At 32.2% G+C, this 18,422-nt stretch overlaps 1 protein-coding gene across 1 annotated transcript in view; it reads left to right on the top strand.

The window, feature by feature from the left end:
- PHF14 (PHD finger protein 14) overlaps positions 1-17,890 on the top strand; it is a 236,051-nt gene extending 218,161 nt beyond the window's left edge. The window contains exon 18 of the mRNA XM_077122758.1: positions 17,689-17,890. Coding sequence (XP_076978873.1) covers positions 17,689-17,763 — 75 coding nt within the window. The 3' untranslated portion in view covers positions 17,764-17,890. The remainder of the gene's footprint in view (positions 1-17,688) is intronic.
- Positions 17,891-18,422: the final 532 nt, after the last annotated feature.

The following is an 18,422-nucleotide window of genomic DNA, read 5'->3' as shown; positions in this document are numbered from 1 at the left end:
TTTTGTGGGGAAGAATATTTTCATGTTGCACAAGGAAGGTTTCCTTAATGCAGGTGATGTAAAAGATACTTTTACCAAAAAGCCCAAGGATAATATTTTCAGTAGCTCATAACCGTTAGAATAGATTTTACCATGATTCTTTTGGTCTTAATATGGTTCCAAGACAACTGCTATAGCTCCAGTCATTACATTCATGTTCTTGAAATTAAGGAGGAAGGGTGAATACAAAATGGCACCTCCCGTTCACTCTTTAAACCTTAATTTTAGCCAGGCTTCGGGACCCTACTATGCCACTGAAATGGTGCTTGTTAAATGGCTCTTGCAGTCTTTGTCAAACCCAATAGTTGTGTTTCTGCCTACATTTTACTTGACCTCTCAACATCATTTGACAGTGTTGACATTTCCCTCTTTTTTGAAACATTTGATTTTTCTTGGTTTATATGACTCTCCCAATTTTCTTCCTATTTAACTGACACTGTTTCTCAGTCTTCTTAGCTGAATTATCCACGTGTTCAAGTTGCTTCACCAAGACTTGGTTTTGGGCCCCCTTCTCTTCTCTACTTATACACTGTTCCTAGGTGATTATATATAGTAGTATAACATCTGCATGCTGGGAACTTTAATGCCAGCCCTGAACTCTGTCCCCCAAGATTGAAATGTATATCCATAAATGTACTTGACATTCCTGTTGGATGGCGAAAAATAAACTCAAGCTAATTGTTGCCAAAATAGAAGTCTTAATTTCTTGATCCTTCCCCTCTTCACATGTTGTCTGCTTCTCCATGTCACAACTTATTGTGCAACTTATTTTGGTATCTGATTTATCTCTTAACTGTAACTTGCTTATTTAATGTTATATTAGTTTACTTTTCCTGGAAATACTCATAGTGGCCAGTATTGCTGCTTGAAATTTAGGAAGACAAAAGAATACTGATCCAGAATTTAAAAATTATCTTGAACAACCTATATCATTTTATTTCTTGTTACCTACTGTTAATTTTCCTCATATTATCAATAGAGGTCCTTCCAGAGTTCTCTTAATCTTTATAACAGTATTTCAGTGGATTCTTTTGAGATTTCCAGGTTTGCAACAACTAAGGATGATTTTTACCTCCTCTTTAATACTTTGTGTCTTTCTCTTTTCTAATTGTGTTGTTGGTATTCCAAAACAAGATTAAATAGTGGTGTTGTATTTGTCCTCATCTTGAGTTTAATGGAAAGGTATCTAGTTCGTGATACTAGCGTTTGAGCTGAAAGCATGTATTTTATTCTTACTGAAAGCGTGTATTTTATTCGTACTAAGAAAGTAATGTTACATTTTATATATTCATACAAATTCATACATAGTTTCTGTTTGGGATGATGCAGTTTTGGAAATGGATGGTGGTATATTTACAACAGCACAACATTGTGAATCTAATTAACAGCACTGAATTATATATTTGAGTGTGGTTAAAAGGGGAAATGTTAGAGTGTATATATTTTACTAAAATAAAAAAAATTTTATATCCATAAGCCAGTGCCACACAAAACAGTGAACCTTAATGTAATCAATGGGCTCTAGTTAATAATAAAATTATAATCATGTTTCATTAATGGTAACTAGGTACTGCACCAATAGCAAAGTGATTATAATAGGAAAATCTGTAAGTGGGGCAGATATAGGGAAACTCTACAGTTTTTTAAAATGTAAACTGCAAGTTGCAGAAGATTTACACTGTATGTACCATTTTGTATAAAATGTGAATTCGGTGAGTTGGTCACATCTGATAAGGAGGAAAGGAGGGGAATAGGACTGTAAAGGAAAATCCAAAGAGGTCTAGTAAGTGCTAGTCATTCTGATTATAATTATTGTTGTATTGGCAATATTTCAAAATAATTTGATTGGCCGAAGAAATATGAAGGTGTGTGTGTTTACTGGCTAGAAATAAGTTGAACACACTTTTTGCCTTTCATTTGTATAATTTTCCCTAGATAAGAGATCAGCTCTGTTTGTTCTCCTTTTTATCTTGAACACCTGTCAAATAGTAGGTATCACTAAACTGTTAAATTAGTAAATAGAGGAAAGAAAAAAGGAAAGGGTGACTTTTTCTGTTTTCCCTGTACTTTTGTTCTCTTTCATACATATCATTAATTTTTTAAGTAAGTTTGGTTCAAATAAGGCATACAGATTTATTTTGTATATTAGAAGCTGCATCTTTTCCAAAAAACAGAATGTTCTAAATCTCCATGCAGTTAATATGTTGTTACATATTATTTATTGTGCTCCTTGCTGTGTGTTTGTGATGGGGTGAACAATGGTGAAATACAGAGCATACAATCTGTTTTCTATTTTAAAAGAAAATTGAAATAAAGAAGCCACATCCTATTTCCATGTATAAAAACAGACATACCAGTAATTTAAAAATAAATGTAATTTTTTTTAATTCCTCCATAGTAGGTGGAGAGTTATGGATTTAAATCTGCTGGGTAATTGACTGTTGAACATCTATAGCATGAAAATTAGCACTTTCTAAATGTTTAATGTATTTTTGATTTAGCAATGGGTTGCCACATAATGTGCCTATGAGATCATTAACTTTTGTATATTTTCTCATTTTTATGTATTCAAATCTGTAACTTCATTTCTTGTTAACTTTTGCATTGTGTCAGTTTTATATTCAATTTCATAGTATACTAGAATTTTTCCTTTAAGACCCTTGAATTTGAGCTTTTAACATTACGAAGAGCCCCCAAGAGTTCTGCATGGACCTTGGTCTAGAGGGGTTTATGAGTCTTCTTTTTGCAAATAGAGGCTGTTACTTCTTGTTTGGAAAATAGACTTTTGTGTCACTGACGATCAAAGAATTTTGAAAGCCATAGACCTTGTTATTGAATCTTCTTTACATTAGCTTTTTTGGGGATGTAGAAGCAGTCATCTCAAGATAATGGCAGAACTTTGTTGCTCAGAAGCTAATCTTTCCAACGTTTTTCGATTTACCTTTTTGTCTTATATTATTTCTGTGTCCTCATGAGTTTTAGGAAATATACCACAAGAAATGCTAAATATTATCAAACACTTGAAATAAGTAAAAAGACAATTGGTATGTTTATCAAGGTTTTCATAAATCTTCAAGGAACAGAATTGTCAGACTTTTGAATTGAAGATTGCTCTTCTATTAGTTCTCCGAGTTAGTTTGAGAACCTTTCTGTGTAACTGAGTAATTAATATGGTCTGTGTCTATTGGGAAAACCTTCAATTATTTTGGAAAACCATGTGAATCCTTTTAAATTTATTGGTTATGAACAGTTCTCATTGTCCAAATGGTATTTTGAAAAGACAATACTTTGGTATCAGACGGAACTGAATTTGAATCCCAGTTCCTCTAACATTTCTAGGTATGTGACCAAGGGCAAGTTTCTTAATTTCACCAATCCTCACTTCCCTCCATGTGAAATGGAAATAATAATATAATCTTGTCTGGCACTAGTGAATAATGCATGTGCTTAGTATTTAATAAGCACTCAAAATGCCAAACCTGTTATTTATTGTTTCTAGTGCTTCTATAAAGTAGGAAATTCATTCATATATTCAAGAAATATTCGTTGAGAAGTTACAATATAGTAAGAATGGCACTAACACTGCAGGATACCATGATAAGCAAGACAGAAAATCTTCCATCATTGACCTTATGCTGTAGTGAAAAAAGACAGACAATATGTAAATAACCCAGTAAATAATAATTTCATTTTAATGATTCAGTAAATGAGATGTTAGCTGATGGGAGAAGGGCTAAATTTATGCATGTAGTCAGAAAATTCATTGAGACCTGTGTGACAAAAATAATAGCTAACCATACAAAGATCAGGGACAGAGGAAACTGATAGTGCATTTGTTCAAGAATCAGAGGGAATGCCAGCCTGTTTGGAGACTGGTAAGCAAGGAATGGGTCTGTAAAAGATAAATCCAGAAAGGTGGAAAAGACCGTATGATCTACTTGGCAGTAATTTGTATTCATCAGAGAGTTTTAAGCAGGAGTGAGATGCTATATGATTTGTACCTTACACAGATCACTGCCTTTTATATAATGATTAGGTTGTAAAAGTATAATAACAGAAGCATGGTGGCTGCAGGAGGCTATTGGGTGTTCCAGGTAAGAAAAATGATAGCCTGACTAAAGTAATAACAATGATGTTATTGTTATCTCCATGATGGAGAACACTAGACAGGTTTTGGATACCCTTTGATTGTAGAGACAACAGGAGTTGGAAATGGAATGTGATAGAAGGAAAGCAATTAAGGACTGACATTTCAAGTTAAATTTGAGCAGTGGGTAAATTTCAGACCAAGGGAGGTGGTAGTGGGCTTTTTGGGGTGGGGAGGGGATTTGAGAGAAGGAAATCAAGAGTTTGATTTCTTACATGGTATGTTCAAAGTATCCAAAAAGCTCAATGGAGATATCAAGTACCAATTAGACTTATAAGTTTAAAACATAGTATAAATGTCAGAGCTGAAGATATAAATTAGAGAATCATTAGAAAATTAATGGCATTTGAGGGCCTTTAGAGCTACCTCCAGATAAAGATACAAAGAATAGTCATTGAATTTTATTAGCAAAGAAGAAGAAGGATTAGAAAGGATAGTTGTCAGGAAGGCCTCTAAAAGAGTTGACTATGATAGTCAAACACATTTGAAAGAAACTAATAGATTTTACCAGATAATTTATGTGGGATTTATCTTGTGATAGAGTGTAGTATGGACTGTATTTCCAGATATATATAGGAAACTATAAGGTAGTATTTTATTTACCATATACTTATAGAAGCCTCTTTAAAATGTTTTCTATTTGATTGTGTCTAGGTATCTTTGTATGTACATATGTAAAATAAAAACAAAATGTAAATTCAGGGGAGTGAATTTAATTACTTTTAATTTCCAATTCTGAGATTAAATATTTCTGAAAATCTAGCATTTTTTTCCTGAGTGATTATGGCCCATTTTCTTTGAAACAACCATCTGTCTGAGAGAGTCTTAATGTTAACTCAATAAAACCTGTATTTGTGTAATTAATATTCAAGTGATTATTCTTACATATTGGCCTTAGTTAGATAGTAAGATTGTTTTTATTCATTTGGACTACTACACTAAGACTGTTGCTTTATTTCAGGGAAAAAAAGCATTAATTTACATTTACCTATAATCACAGCATCATGCACCATAGGGTAACTCTAGGAGGAGCTTCAATAAGAAATGCTAACCAAAGTCCTATGGTGTGTTTTTGAAAAATTCTTTAATTATTAGCCTTTCTCTAATTATTACTATATTTATGAGTGAATATCTTTGAGAAGAATCATTCACCCCATTAATTTTTTTACTTACCATTGCTGTCTTTGAGTCTGGTAACACAAACACTTGAAATCACAAGACCAAGAAGTTAAAGAAACATGGATGCAGTTGGGTTCTATTTAATACCATGATAGATATTTAATTAAGAAAGCACTGTTTTGAAATAAGATTTCTACTATCTGTGTATCAGCAGCCCGCTGGTCTGGAGGGAGGAGGGAATAGAGCTTATTGAGTGCTTTCTGTGGGCCAAGCTCCTCCATTTTATTTTATCTATTTATTTATCTGTGCTAGGCTATTACTTTATGATGAGAAAAATGAGGTCCAGAAAGGTTCAGTAATTTCTTCAAAGCTGTATAACGTTGTACAGTGTGTGCATCAAGGTTGAGATTTGAATGTTTGCCATTTACTGCAAAGCCCAATTTCTTTAATTACAAACTGCATGGAAGAAGTAGGACAAAACATGCAGTACATCTACAGTAACTAAATATGAACATTGTGTAATGCTAGAACCAGAAAAGCAGTGTTGCCTACCTTTCCATGTTATTTCCTACTACTTTCTTCTCTCTTACTGGGCTTCAGCTGCCTTAACCTTCTCACTGTTCCTATATGCTCCTCTCTTCCAAGAAATTACCAGGCCTGGCTAACTCCTCATCCTTCAGGTCTCAAAGTATTTGTCACTTTCTTGGAGATAGATGAAAGCTTCCCTGAAACTTTTATCCCCATAACTTTTATTCCCTTAATATCATACTTTTCTTTCACTGAACTTACCATAATTGAAGTTATACAGGTACTGAAGGAATCAACTGTTTTTTTCACAATAGATTGTAAGCCACGTAAGGTAGGAACTGTGTTGTCTTATATATCATTGTTTCTTTAGCACTTAATACTGTGGCTACACATAGTTGCTTGATGGTTAATGAAGGGAGGGATAGGTGGCTTATATAACATTACTGCATGTCTTTGTTTCAAAAAGGATATTTTAGGTATAAAATATTGTTTCTCATATGTTTTGGCCTAGACTATGAATTGCAGAAAATACTTTATGTGTATAGAATAATCAGTTGCTCATAGAAACCATTGTTAAAATGAATGGGTTTTCGGGCAAGATTTGTAAGTGATTTGATACTGTTTTAATTTGTTATGCTGCTAGAATGCAAAATACCAGAAATGGAATAGCTTTTATAAAGGGGATTTATTAAGTTACAAGTTTTAAAGTTCTCAAGGCATAAAAATGTCCAAACTAAAGCATCCAGATAAAGATAACCTTGACTCAAGAAAGGCTGATGTCTGTCACATGGGAAGACACATAGCTGGCATCTGCTGCTCCTGGTTTCTGGTTCCATTGCTTCTAGCTTCTGATGCCAGTGGTTTCTTCTCTAAGCATCTGTGGGCTTCACCTCATTCCTCTGGGACACAACTCTGGGTTCTGGCTGTTTAGCGTCTGATGAGAAGGTACATGACAATGTCTACTGCGCTTAGCATCTCCAAATGTCCATGTCTAGGCATCTGCTCTCTCTGCCAGCTCTCCAAGAATCTCCAATGTCTGTTGTCTATGTTATTTCTGAAGCAACTGTTTTCTCCAAAATATCTCCCCTTTTAAAGAACTCCAGTAAAGTAATCAGGACCCACCGTGAATGTACAGAGTCATATTCATCTAATCAAAAGGGCACACCTAAATTGAGCGGATCAGTCTCCATGGAAACAATCTAATCAAAGGTTTCCATCCTACAGCATTGAATCAGAATTAAAGGTCATGGCTTTTCTGGGGTACACAACACTTTCAAATCAGCACACGTCCTATCTGGCCTGCTTTTGTGAATCATTTAAGTACATACCAATGAGCGATTTTCATTATGGTGATACTTAATTAAAGCAAGCAATTTGAAACATCCAATCTATTTTGTTTGTTTTAAAATAAGGCAGTGGCTAAGCAATAATCCATAAATTCAAGATGCAGGAATGTGGCTGTTATTTTTCTATTGAGGAATATTTTTGTGGGAGATTTTCTAAAATAGCATTTTAAATTTTTCTTGAAGGAAATCAACTTTTTTTTTAATCCATGAAAAATTAATGAGCCATAGGAACTGTAATACTTGGATATCTAATGATCTATTAATTTCCTATAAACCTGTGAAGATTAATGGGTTCACTCTGGAGAAAATAGCTTTCAACTTGAAACAGAGATTCAACTTAAATAGAAGAAACTTGAGCTATTCACTCAGGAGTAAAGTTTTTAAAATTTACTTTCTAAATAGAAATTTACATATGAAAACCTTAGTGCTTGATATTGAGTTTATCTTAAGAAGTGAGGAAAGTAAGTTTCATTGAGAAGTATTTGTTTTAAAGATTCACAACAGTAATATTTGGGCATGAGAATATATATGATTTTATTCCATAGCCCAATTCTGGAGATTATTAGTCTACTCATATGTGTTATCATGATTCAGTTTTCTTCTCTATCACATTTGCATACCTGATGTACTTCATTATAGCACTTTCTCCATTATAACAATTTATGTGCACACTTGCCTACCACATTGGTTCATAAGCTTCTCTAGACAGTAAGACATTTTATCTTTATTACTTCCAGCAATTTGTCCTGGCACACAGTCATTGTTCAGTTAATTTTTGGTGGAAGAAGAAAGGAAGGATTCTAAGAATAGAAGTTACTTCAAGAATTAAGATCCTTAAAAAAATAAAATGTTTTCTATGATCAAGGAACAAAATGTTTTCCAGACTCTTCTAAAATAAAAGGATTGTTTGAATGATCAATAAAATGAAGTCTGTAACTGGGTTACCAAAAAAGAAAACAGTTGAAATGATTCTTTAGGTGTTGATTGCCTAACATTTTAACTTTGTTGTGACATTTTATACACAATTAAGTCAGTCTTAGATCGATTGTTTTTATTAGGCAAAAGTACCTATTTTCCTCCAAATAATAGACAGACATCATTTGAAACCCTTGATTAAACATACTGAAATAAAATGTCAGTATTAATGATATCTGCTACCAAGAAAATTACAATGTGAAAACATTGAAACAGATAATATATTTTACCTTATTACAGTTGAATCGTACTCTATTGGCTCTTAAAACTGCATGAATCAAAAAAAACAAAAGTAAATTTCAGGTGTGAAGCATCACTCAACGTTACTGAAAAACCATACAATTTACTAGCAAGCAATAAGTACTGATTTATAATGTCGAGTTTGTAATGAGCCGTCTGTTTGGTGGAAATGCCAAAAGACCATTATCCATACCTGTGATTACCTCTGCAAACTATTTTGGCAAGTAACTTAGTGGCACTTGAAACCAAAGTATACTTCTCTCTGAATCATCTAACAAAGATGATCTGTTTTTACTAAATTTTTATGTTGAGATATTTTAGGTTTTAGAAAAGTTGCAAAAATGATGAGTTCAGGTTTACCCTTCGCTGACTTCCCCTTATGTTAACATTTTGTATAAGCTTATCACTAATAAAACTAAGAAATCAACCTTAGTACATTGCTATTAAGTAAACTCTAGAATTTATTCGTGTTCCAGTTTGCCACTAATGTGCTTTTGTGGTCCAGGATCCCCTGTTATATTTAGTTGTCATGTCTTTATTCTCCTCTAATTTGTGACGGTTCCTTAGTCTTTCTTGCCTTTCATGACTTTGACACTTTTGAAGAGTAATATTCCATTACTTTGTAGGACATTTCTCAATTTAGACTTGTCTTGTGTTTTTCTTGTGATTAGATTAAGACAGTGTGTGATTGAGAAGGATATCCTTAGAAGTGATTTGCTATTCTCAGTTCATATCAGGGGATGGTATATGGCCTTGATACTTATTACTAGTGAGGTTAACGTTGATCATTTGGTTAAGGGGGTATTTGTCAGATTTCTCCACTAAATAGTAACAGCAAAGGTATTATTTACCCTTAACAGAGCAGTTTTAACTCTTCTGAGTTTGGAAGTCAGTTTGGGTGATTTTTAAATCACCAGGTAGTTTGCGTATATGTGTGTTATAGAATTTTTATTTTTTATTTTTAAGCAGTTGTATTGAGATATATTCACATATCATACAATCCCTCCAAAGGTGCAGTCATTGGTTCACAGTATCATCACATAGTTGCTCTTTCATTACCGCAATCAATTTTAGAACATTTTCATTAATCCAAAAAAAAAAAATCCCATAACCCTTACCCCCAACCCCCAGTATTATTGACCCTTAGTATTGGTGTAGTACATTTGTTACGGTTGATGAAAGAATGCAAAACTATTGCTGCTAACTATAGTCCATAGTTTGCAATAGGTGCATTTTCCCCATATGCTACTCTATTACTAAATATCTTTGTAGTAAAGATGTACATTTATTCTAGTTCTTGAAAAATCATTTTGATATTATATACTAAGTCACCGTCATTATCCACCACAGGGTTCACCTTCACCTTATACAGGACTATGCTTTATCCTCTAGCTTTTCTTCTAGTGACATACTTGACTCTAAACCTCCCTTTCAATCACAGTCACACTCATAATTCAGTGCTGTTAATTATGCTTGCCATAATGTGCTCCAGCATCTCCGAATCTATATTCAACCTAGTTAAAAATTCTGCACACATTAAGCATCCACTCCACATTCTCTAAATCTGATAACCTATATTCTAGATTTTAACTCCATGAGTTTACTTGTTATATTTGCCCATTTTAGTGAGATCATAACATTTCATTCAACATAATATCCTCAAGGTTGATCCATGTTTGTCACATGCTTCAGGACTTCATTTCTTATAACTGGTTAATATTCCATTGTAAGTATATACTACATTTTTGATACTTGGGTTGTTTCCATCTTTTGGCAATTGTGAGTAGTGTCTCAATGAACATCAGTGTGTAAATGTCTGTTTACATCCCTGCTTTCAGTTCTTTTGAGTATATGCCTAGTAATGGGATTGCCGGATCAGTGCTTAGCTTGCTGAGGAACCACCAAACTGCCTTCCAAAGTGGCTGCACCATTTTACATTTTACATTTCTGCAAGCAATGAATGAGTGCTCCTATTTCTCCACATCCTCTCCAACACTTGTAGAAGGGTAAACACTTCTGTTTTTTGATAATAGCCATTCTAATAGGTGTGAAATCATAGCTTGTTGTGGTTTTTGATTTGCATTTACTTAATTGCTAGTGATGTTGAGCAACTTCGTGTGCTTTTAGTGATTTGTACTTCTCTTTGGAGAAATGTCTATTCAAGTCTTGTGCCCATTTTTTAATTGGATTGTTTGTCTTTTTATTGTTGAGTTGTAGAATTTCTTTATACATTCTGGATATTAAACCCTTATCAAATATGTGGTTTCCAAATATTTTCTCCCATTGACTAGGTCACCTAGGCAGTTTGAAGTGTGTAGTGAGAAAATTGTTTTCATATTTTTGTCTAATAGTATTTTCATATTAAAAGGAGGAAGAATTAGATAAGACCTCTTAGGACTCTTCCAGCATTAATATTCTACGATTTGGTGACTCTAAAGATAAACGTAAGAGAATAGAGATGCCCCTGTGTATCATAGTTGCTTCCAGATTAGTCTGAACTGTCTTTGAATTTGATTTGGCTTTTGAGGCAAATACCTTGACAACTTCCTGCTCAACATATGTGTTGTATATTGCAAATATCTTAAATTGAGGCAATTTATAAATTTCCTAATTGAAAACTGCTATCTAGATATTTTGTAAATTATCAGTCTTACAGTAGTCAGTTTGAAATATTTACAGTTTGTTGGGCCTCAGAAGTAACAATCTTAAAAGAATTTAAGTGTTAAAATACTTTTTACCAGGCTATCTTATACTTTATTGCAAATTATAGTTTTCCTTTGAATCATAAAATCTATTCATTAAAATCACTGTATTATGAGAAATCGTACATTGAGGGATTTGTGTTACCTTTCACTTTTTGAATGCTTTTTACCTATTTTCTAAAGTTGTATTAAGATTGTGATACTACCACCTTATAAATTCCATTTGTTTCTTCACAGTGAATTTAATGTGAGCTAAAATTGTCCTTTCTTTAGAACTTCAAAACTCAACAAGGAAAATATAAAATTATATTGTCAGTATTTTTCCTCTGATTTTTATTGCTATGTCAATTAAAATGGCCAAAGAGTATGATTTTTCTAATGGTAATAATAGAAGTTAGTTTGGTAAGAATTAACCTTAGAGTCTGACTAAGCAAAAAAAGACACTTTTTTTTAAAAAATACAAATAATGCCTTTTCAGGGTGTTGCATTAAAATCCTCACTATACAGTGAAGGAAAAAGAAAATGCTGTCACATCCTATGAAAGAAGGCCCAGTTTCTGTAACGACCAATTCCACTATCATGTATATGGTTTGTATTAATAAATAAATAAATATGCTACATATTAGTATTTTCCATTTTGTATAATAGATGCACTTTTTGCTGAATAATTTCTAATCATAATAAATAGTGCATTTATGTCTCTGAAAATTTTAATGGGCCGATTAATGATTTTTATCCAAGTTGGAAATCTCTTAATTTGGCTGGTGAACACTTTAAGACAGTATTTTTGAGTTATTTTAATTTGGTAGAATTTTCTAAACTGGAAATTTAAAATTTCATGTGCATATTTAGAGCAAAAACTAAAGCAACATAAACTTAAAAATGCTTTTCTCCTTGAGTACCTATAGCGAAAATAGCAGTTTATGTTTATTGTCTTTAAGTATTAGCAATTTGGGATTTCTGTAAAAGTATATTTAATAAATAGTAGATGATTTATGTAAAATTTGTTCTAAAGAACTCCTTTACTTTAAATATCTTATCTTGGTATATCATAAGCTATTAACACATTTATTTTGACATGGACTATCTGCATTAGAAAATATATTTATATTTGCCCATTATGAAATTTGAGGTTTGTTTGGTTTGTGCTTTCATTTTTCTGTAATAAGTGCTGAATATATACCAGCTTATCAACCTAAATACTCAAAAGCAAGGTAATCTTATAACCACAAATGTTATAAATAAAGAAAATTTGTCAGTGCAAGGTAACTTTTAAGAAACCCCATCAAGATTACTTTAATTTTATAATAAAGCCCTAGATTGTCTAGTTAGATATGCAGCTTCTGTCACAAGGAAAAAAAGCTTCTCTTCCACTTTTTATAGTAAGTTTAATTATGCATTTCTTGTAAGTTCATTTCAGTATCTACCATGGCCCACCGAAATTAGAATCCAGTTATAAAATGATAGATTAATTGCCTTTGAATTAAGTGAAATGAGAATCTCAAATATGCAAAGTCAGGAAATTTAATTGTGGTCTTCAATTGCTTATTCAGTGCATTGGGAAACCTAATTCAGAAGTATAGAAAAAAGGGCCAAAGGTTGTTAAGTGTAGCACATCACATGCATTTTGCACTTTACTTAATGATCCAAGTGTTTATTACCATGAAGTAAATGCTCCATTTAAAGAATTATGGCGAAATTGTAAAACATTAAAAACTCTAATTAATTTTATTCTGAAGCATGCAGCATGCTCATTTTGCCTAAAACATTTTCATTATCATCAGTATTTTTCCAGTTACTAAGATAAATTTTTTCCTCATTGTGCAGTACTAGCATATTTTCTGGATGAAAAGCACATTCTTAAATGCTGCTAAGATTTATATCTGTTGTATGTTTTAAATATATAAAATAAGGTAGTTTTGACTATAGATTGGAACAATATATTATATATTGCTTTTCTATACTTGTTCTACAACTACCTTAAATTAGAACAAATTGAATGTGTCTACATAATTTTTCCTCAGAAGCTACACATATGCTTACTTTTCTAAAAGGACCATTATTAAAACATGAAGATAATTTTTACTGTTACAGTAGTCTTCCTCCACAGTCAAAGGAATATTTAAAATCTAAAGAAAATATTATAAGAAAATAGGAATGTTTTAAATTAGGGCTTATCTGCCCCTCTTCACTTTGTTTTACTGTAGAACCACCAGATGTCTTTGTTTGCTGTGAATAGTAAATTCAGAAAGTGAAAACAACTGACATCATTCTTATCCTAAGCATAGATTCCCCATTCTCATACCTGGAAATAAGTCAAATGACCATATAATAAAAACTTATTAAAAGAAAGCTTATATTGTCTGATTATGAAAATAATCCATGCCCATAGTGGAAAAGTAAGAATATATAGATAGAATAGCACAGACAAGAAAATAAATATCAATAATGTCACCATTAAAAATATTTTAGGTTATGCCAGAGATCCGTATTCCATTCCCAGTGCCTGCCCATGCAAAAAAAGAAATATGTATTTTAGGTACTTAGGAAAGGAATTTTAAATAGTAGGAAGGAAAGCAGATATTTATTTTTTGCTGTTTATTTCCATGTAATGGCGGGAAGTGTCTTGATTTTTTTCTCTCCCACATAAACTCTTTGTCTATAATGGTGCTTACTTTGTTTGAATTTAGAAAACTTTCATTTGAATAGCCATTTTTATTTTTCGTATTTTGATCATTTTTTCAAGGTAACTTTTGCCTTACAAAAAAGTTACAAAATGATTGCAGAAAATTCCCATTTACCTTTCATTCAGTTTCTCATAGTTTTATTGTGTTATATAACAGAATAAAGTTATCAAAGTCAGGACATCAGCATCAAGACAATACCTTTAATCTATAGACCATGTTTAAATTTTGACAGTTTTTCCACTAATGTCCTTTTTTGCATTTAGTTGTCACTTCTCCTTAGTCTCCTACGGTAGACTTTGACACCTTTGAAGAGTGCTATTCAGCTGTTTTGTAGAATGGTCCACAATTTTAGTTTCTTTCATTGTTTTCTCATGATTAGATTGAGGTTATGCATTATTGAGAAAGATATCGGAGAGTTGATATGCATGATATCAAAGACTTAAATGTCAGCAGCTATTATTGGTGATGTTAACTTGATCACTCAATTAAGGTGGTATGTGCTAGGTTTTCTACTGTAAAGTTACTTATATAACCATTTTTATAAGTGAAAAGAAAAAATGAGGAAAGTCATCCCTTTGTATAATCCTGCCTTTAAAAGAAATCCTTTAATGCTTGATAGTGTAAAGAATAAATATAGAGTCTCTGTACTTGTCAAATATAATTTGAGTCCAAATGCCTTCTGAGTTGAAGAAATTCCAGGTGCTAAAGTAGTTGTCCATGGTTTGGAGTTGGTTACTTCTTAAGAGGAAAGTAAAGCAAGATGAATAGGATTTTATTTTTTTCATCAATTCTTTGAACTATTATTAGAAGAACTAAATCAAATTTTTAAATAAGGAAAAATAGAGGAGCACTCTATCCTGAATTGAAGTCATCCAAGTGGCATTTAAAAAGAATCTTGTTAATTTTATTCAGTGTTAAGAGGGATTTAATTTAGATAAAACATGACAGTGTTTCTTTCCTTCTTTCTCTATTATAAGAACTCTTTTAGTCTCATGTTACCACCTGGAACATTAGACGATTAAGGTCCATGTGTGCCTCTTAGTCCTACTCACTCTAGTATTTCGTCCAGTAAGAAAATTTCTTAGAGCAAGAAAGCTAAGAACCACTTTTACTTATTTATTCTTATGGGTGTTATTGTTACATGAGTGTGTGTCCTTGAAATTCCATATATAACTAATAGATTTGCAAGGTTGTAATAATCAACATGTTTTCTTGAGTAAGAATTAACAAGCTTAAACATTAAGTGGTGAGCCTGTCTACTTACCAGTAACCCCAAAGGGTACATTTTCTTGTTGGTTGCTTCAGAACACTTAATGAAACAAATATCGAACTTGTCAGGGCTGTCACTAAGAAAATGATCCATGTAGCAAGGGTCTCCTTATATTGGGAAACAAACAGATGTCTTATCTCAGAATAGAGTGACAGAAGCCTGCCATCCATAAGAAGTTCTTCCTGCTTTAAATATCCAGTTGTAAAGAAATACTTTGATATATAAAATCTTCCTTTCTTTGTAGTTTTATTCATGATGTAGCCATTTTTTGATATTTGATTTGATTGTTGAGCTATTTTAATGATTTTAAATGTATATAAAGTTCTTATGAAAATTGACCTGAATGTTAAAAATACAAATTATCACTTCCAAAAAAAAACTAAACAAAGCCAAAACAATCTCTTAAATTCTTTCTCGAACTTTATAGGATCAAACTGAAATACTTTAATTTATGATGAAATCTATAACTAATAATTTGATGGTATTGTTCTACAACAGTTATGATGTTTAGTAAGGAAGGTTGAATGTTTGTTCCATGTCCTTATAGGCCTTTTCTATATCCGGAGCAGCGCTGTCCTTGTATGAAGGACAAAGAAGAGATGGGCAGTTATAAGTTATGCAAGAGATTTAAGGTCATGGAAGGGCAAGATATTTTAAGGCAGTTCCCAGCATAAAGAAAAGTGGAATAGTTTACATACCACCTGTCTTAGCAGAAGGCAATGCTTGCAGAGACATAGTGTTACACTTTATCACTAAGAAAAATACAAGACACTTATGTTATCTTGAGGATGTTAAATACTGACATCCTGATATATCTTATCCACATCCACATATTATATCCACATGTTATACCATGTCCAGATTAATAGGAAGTTGCAAAATAATTGTAGTTCACTTATGATAATCATCATATAGTTTGCATTCGTAGTTAAATAGAAAAGCAACTAGTCCTTAGAGGCATTGTTAAACCCTTTATACTTTTGTTTTAACTTAGGGCAGCATTAAAGCTTGCTACAGAAAACTAGATGAGCAAGCTTGTTAAACCATTAAGTCATATTGATGTAGAAACTTAGACTGTGCACACTATAAGGACTCTCCTGCAGATTTAAGAATATGAGATTAATAATGGCTATTTTGGTTGATGTTGCTCGAACATTTTTGCTTATTTTTCTTTTCAATTCTGTTCTAGTAAGTAAAGAATACTTGAAGTGTGACTACTGGATAAGCAACAATATATGCTTTTCCAAAGTCCATATTGTTTCAGGCAGAATTCTGTTAATTTCTTAATCAACTGTTTCACAGAGTTCAGCAAACATTTATTGAACTCTAATTGCATATTAAATGTGCTCTCTTAGATGCTAGGAATAAGGAGATAAAATAAAGCTCGCCTTCAGGAGCATACAAACAAATCCAATGCTACCTAAAAAAAATTTCTTGCCACCTTTTCTAGTGATGTAATAGTTTCTGTCAAGAAACTGAAGAAGACAGTGTAATGTATAGAGTCAGAATTACTCTATATTAGGTTATAATTAAAATGTATCCTCTAGGAACTCATGTCTACAAGTAGAAACTTCCTAGTCATTGAGAGATTTATCAAAAGTAAGTCAAATCATCAACTATAGTGTACCTGTTCTGTAGAGTTAAACTGGGAAAATTGTGCAATACCTGCTGTGAATGGGAAAATGTTTTAAAATTATATCACCAAAAATGACATTCAGAATCCCAATTCCTTGTAGCCAACATCTCTGTAATGATTTGGATTGGTTAATTATCTTGATAATTTCTTTACTTTCCTGGTATTGACAAAGTCTAAATTACAACTGATGTTGAGTTTAGAGAAAGACAAAATTTATACAGGAATCTTTTTCCATTATAGGCAGGAGTTGTGACTCTTCACAGAAAACAAATTTGTGTGTCTTGATTTGCATTTGCTCAGATGTCGTAAGCAGAGCTGAATAATTATTTAATTGTATTGAGTTGAATTCAGTTTTATAATATAAAATATAAATATATATTATGTGCCATGCTGCAGCACATAAAATACCTCCAAAGTTAAATTTATTGTTTTTTTTTTTTAATCAAACAACAAAGTTAAACTATCTGGTTCAAATCCTAAGAAGAACCCATTCAGTGGCAGGTGTTCTTCAGAAATAATTTTTAGGGCATTGATGAAATTGGTTGCTTTTAAAAACACATCACAGGGCGGGCCGCGGTGGCTCAGCGGGCAAAGTGCTTGCCTGCTATGCCGGAGGACCTCGGTTCGATTCCCGGCCCCAGCCCATGTAACAAAAACGGAGAAACAGAATACAATAAAACAAGAAAATGTTTAAAAATGTTTCCCTTTCTTCCTTCCTTCCTTCCTTCTCTCTGTCTTTCCTTTAAAAAAAAAAAAAAAAAAAAAAAAAAAAAACACATCACAGAAAATTTTAGTCAAGGTTGAGTATAAAATAGCACCCACTGCAAATATTTAAATGTTGCATAATTTTATCATTTGTGTTTGGAGTCTTTTCTATAGGATTATGGGAATCATGATAGCTAATAATTCTTCAGAAAAATACAGTTAAAATGTGTTAAGTACAGCCAATAGAATGCCTGAAAGTTCATATTTTAATGCTTTCTAAAATTTATTTCACAGGAAGATGAAAATGAAGCTGAAAGAAAAAATATATCTCAGGAGCTCATCATGGAACAGAAAAACCCAAAGAAATAAAGGATTTTCTGAAGTGTTTTGAAAATTTTGCAACTTAAGTAGTAACAGATAAAATCTCTCACTGTAAAATGTTAAATTGTAAAATCTAATTTGTAAAATGTTATCAATAAAGATGTTGAAAATGGAATAGGAGCCTGAATTTGTAATATTTGATGATTTTTAAAAGCAATTTAAACTGGAATATTCAAATATTTTTAAAAAGAAAAAATTTCCTAACTGAAATTTGAGCGTACATAGAATTTTCTTTTTTCTGTGTCCTAACTGTTGACACATTTGGATGACATAAAAGAAAAGTATGATGGTTTTTTTCCCTCCCCTTACATATCTCAGTTGTCTTCAAGGACATTCCCAGAATTCCAGTCATGTTATATAAAGTAAAAACAATATAGCTCAAAAATAAACAGAATGAATTCTACTTTTCAAACATAAAAGCTTCAGGTAGCATATAATCTCATACATGGATTTTTCATGTTCATTGTCTTGTGTACTTAAATACAATTGTATTTAACCTTGTACAGTTATTTTCATCTCTTGAAACATGAAAAAAAATATTATATAGATGTTCTTTAGAAGATCCAGCCATTTTTATATAATCCAGCACAAAGAAGCTTGGGTAGTGTTGATTTAAAAAAAAGTTTTCTCAAAAAAAAAAAAAAAAT

Source organism: Tamandua tetradactyla, chromosome 1 (genome assembly GCF_023851605.1).
Source record: "Tamandua tetradactyla isolate mTamTet1 chromosome 1, mTamTet1.pri, whole genome shotgun sequence".
Lineage (NCBI taxonomy): Eukaryota > Metazoa > Chordata > Mammalia > Pilosa > Myrmecophagidae > Tamandua > Tamandua tetradactyla.
The sequence above is the reverse complement of the archived record's forward strand: the minus strand, read 5'-3'. Positions and strand labels throughout refer to the sequence as shown.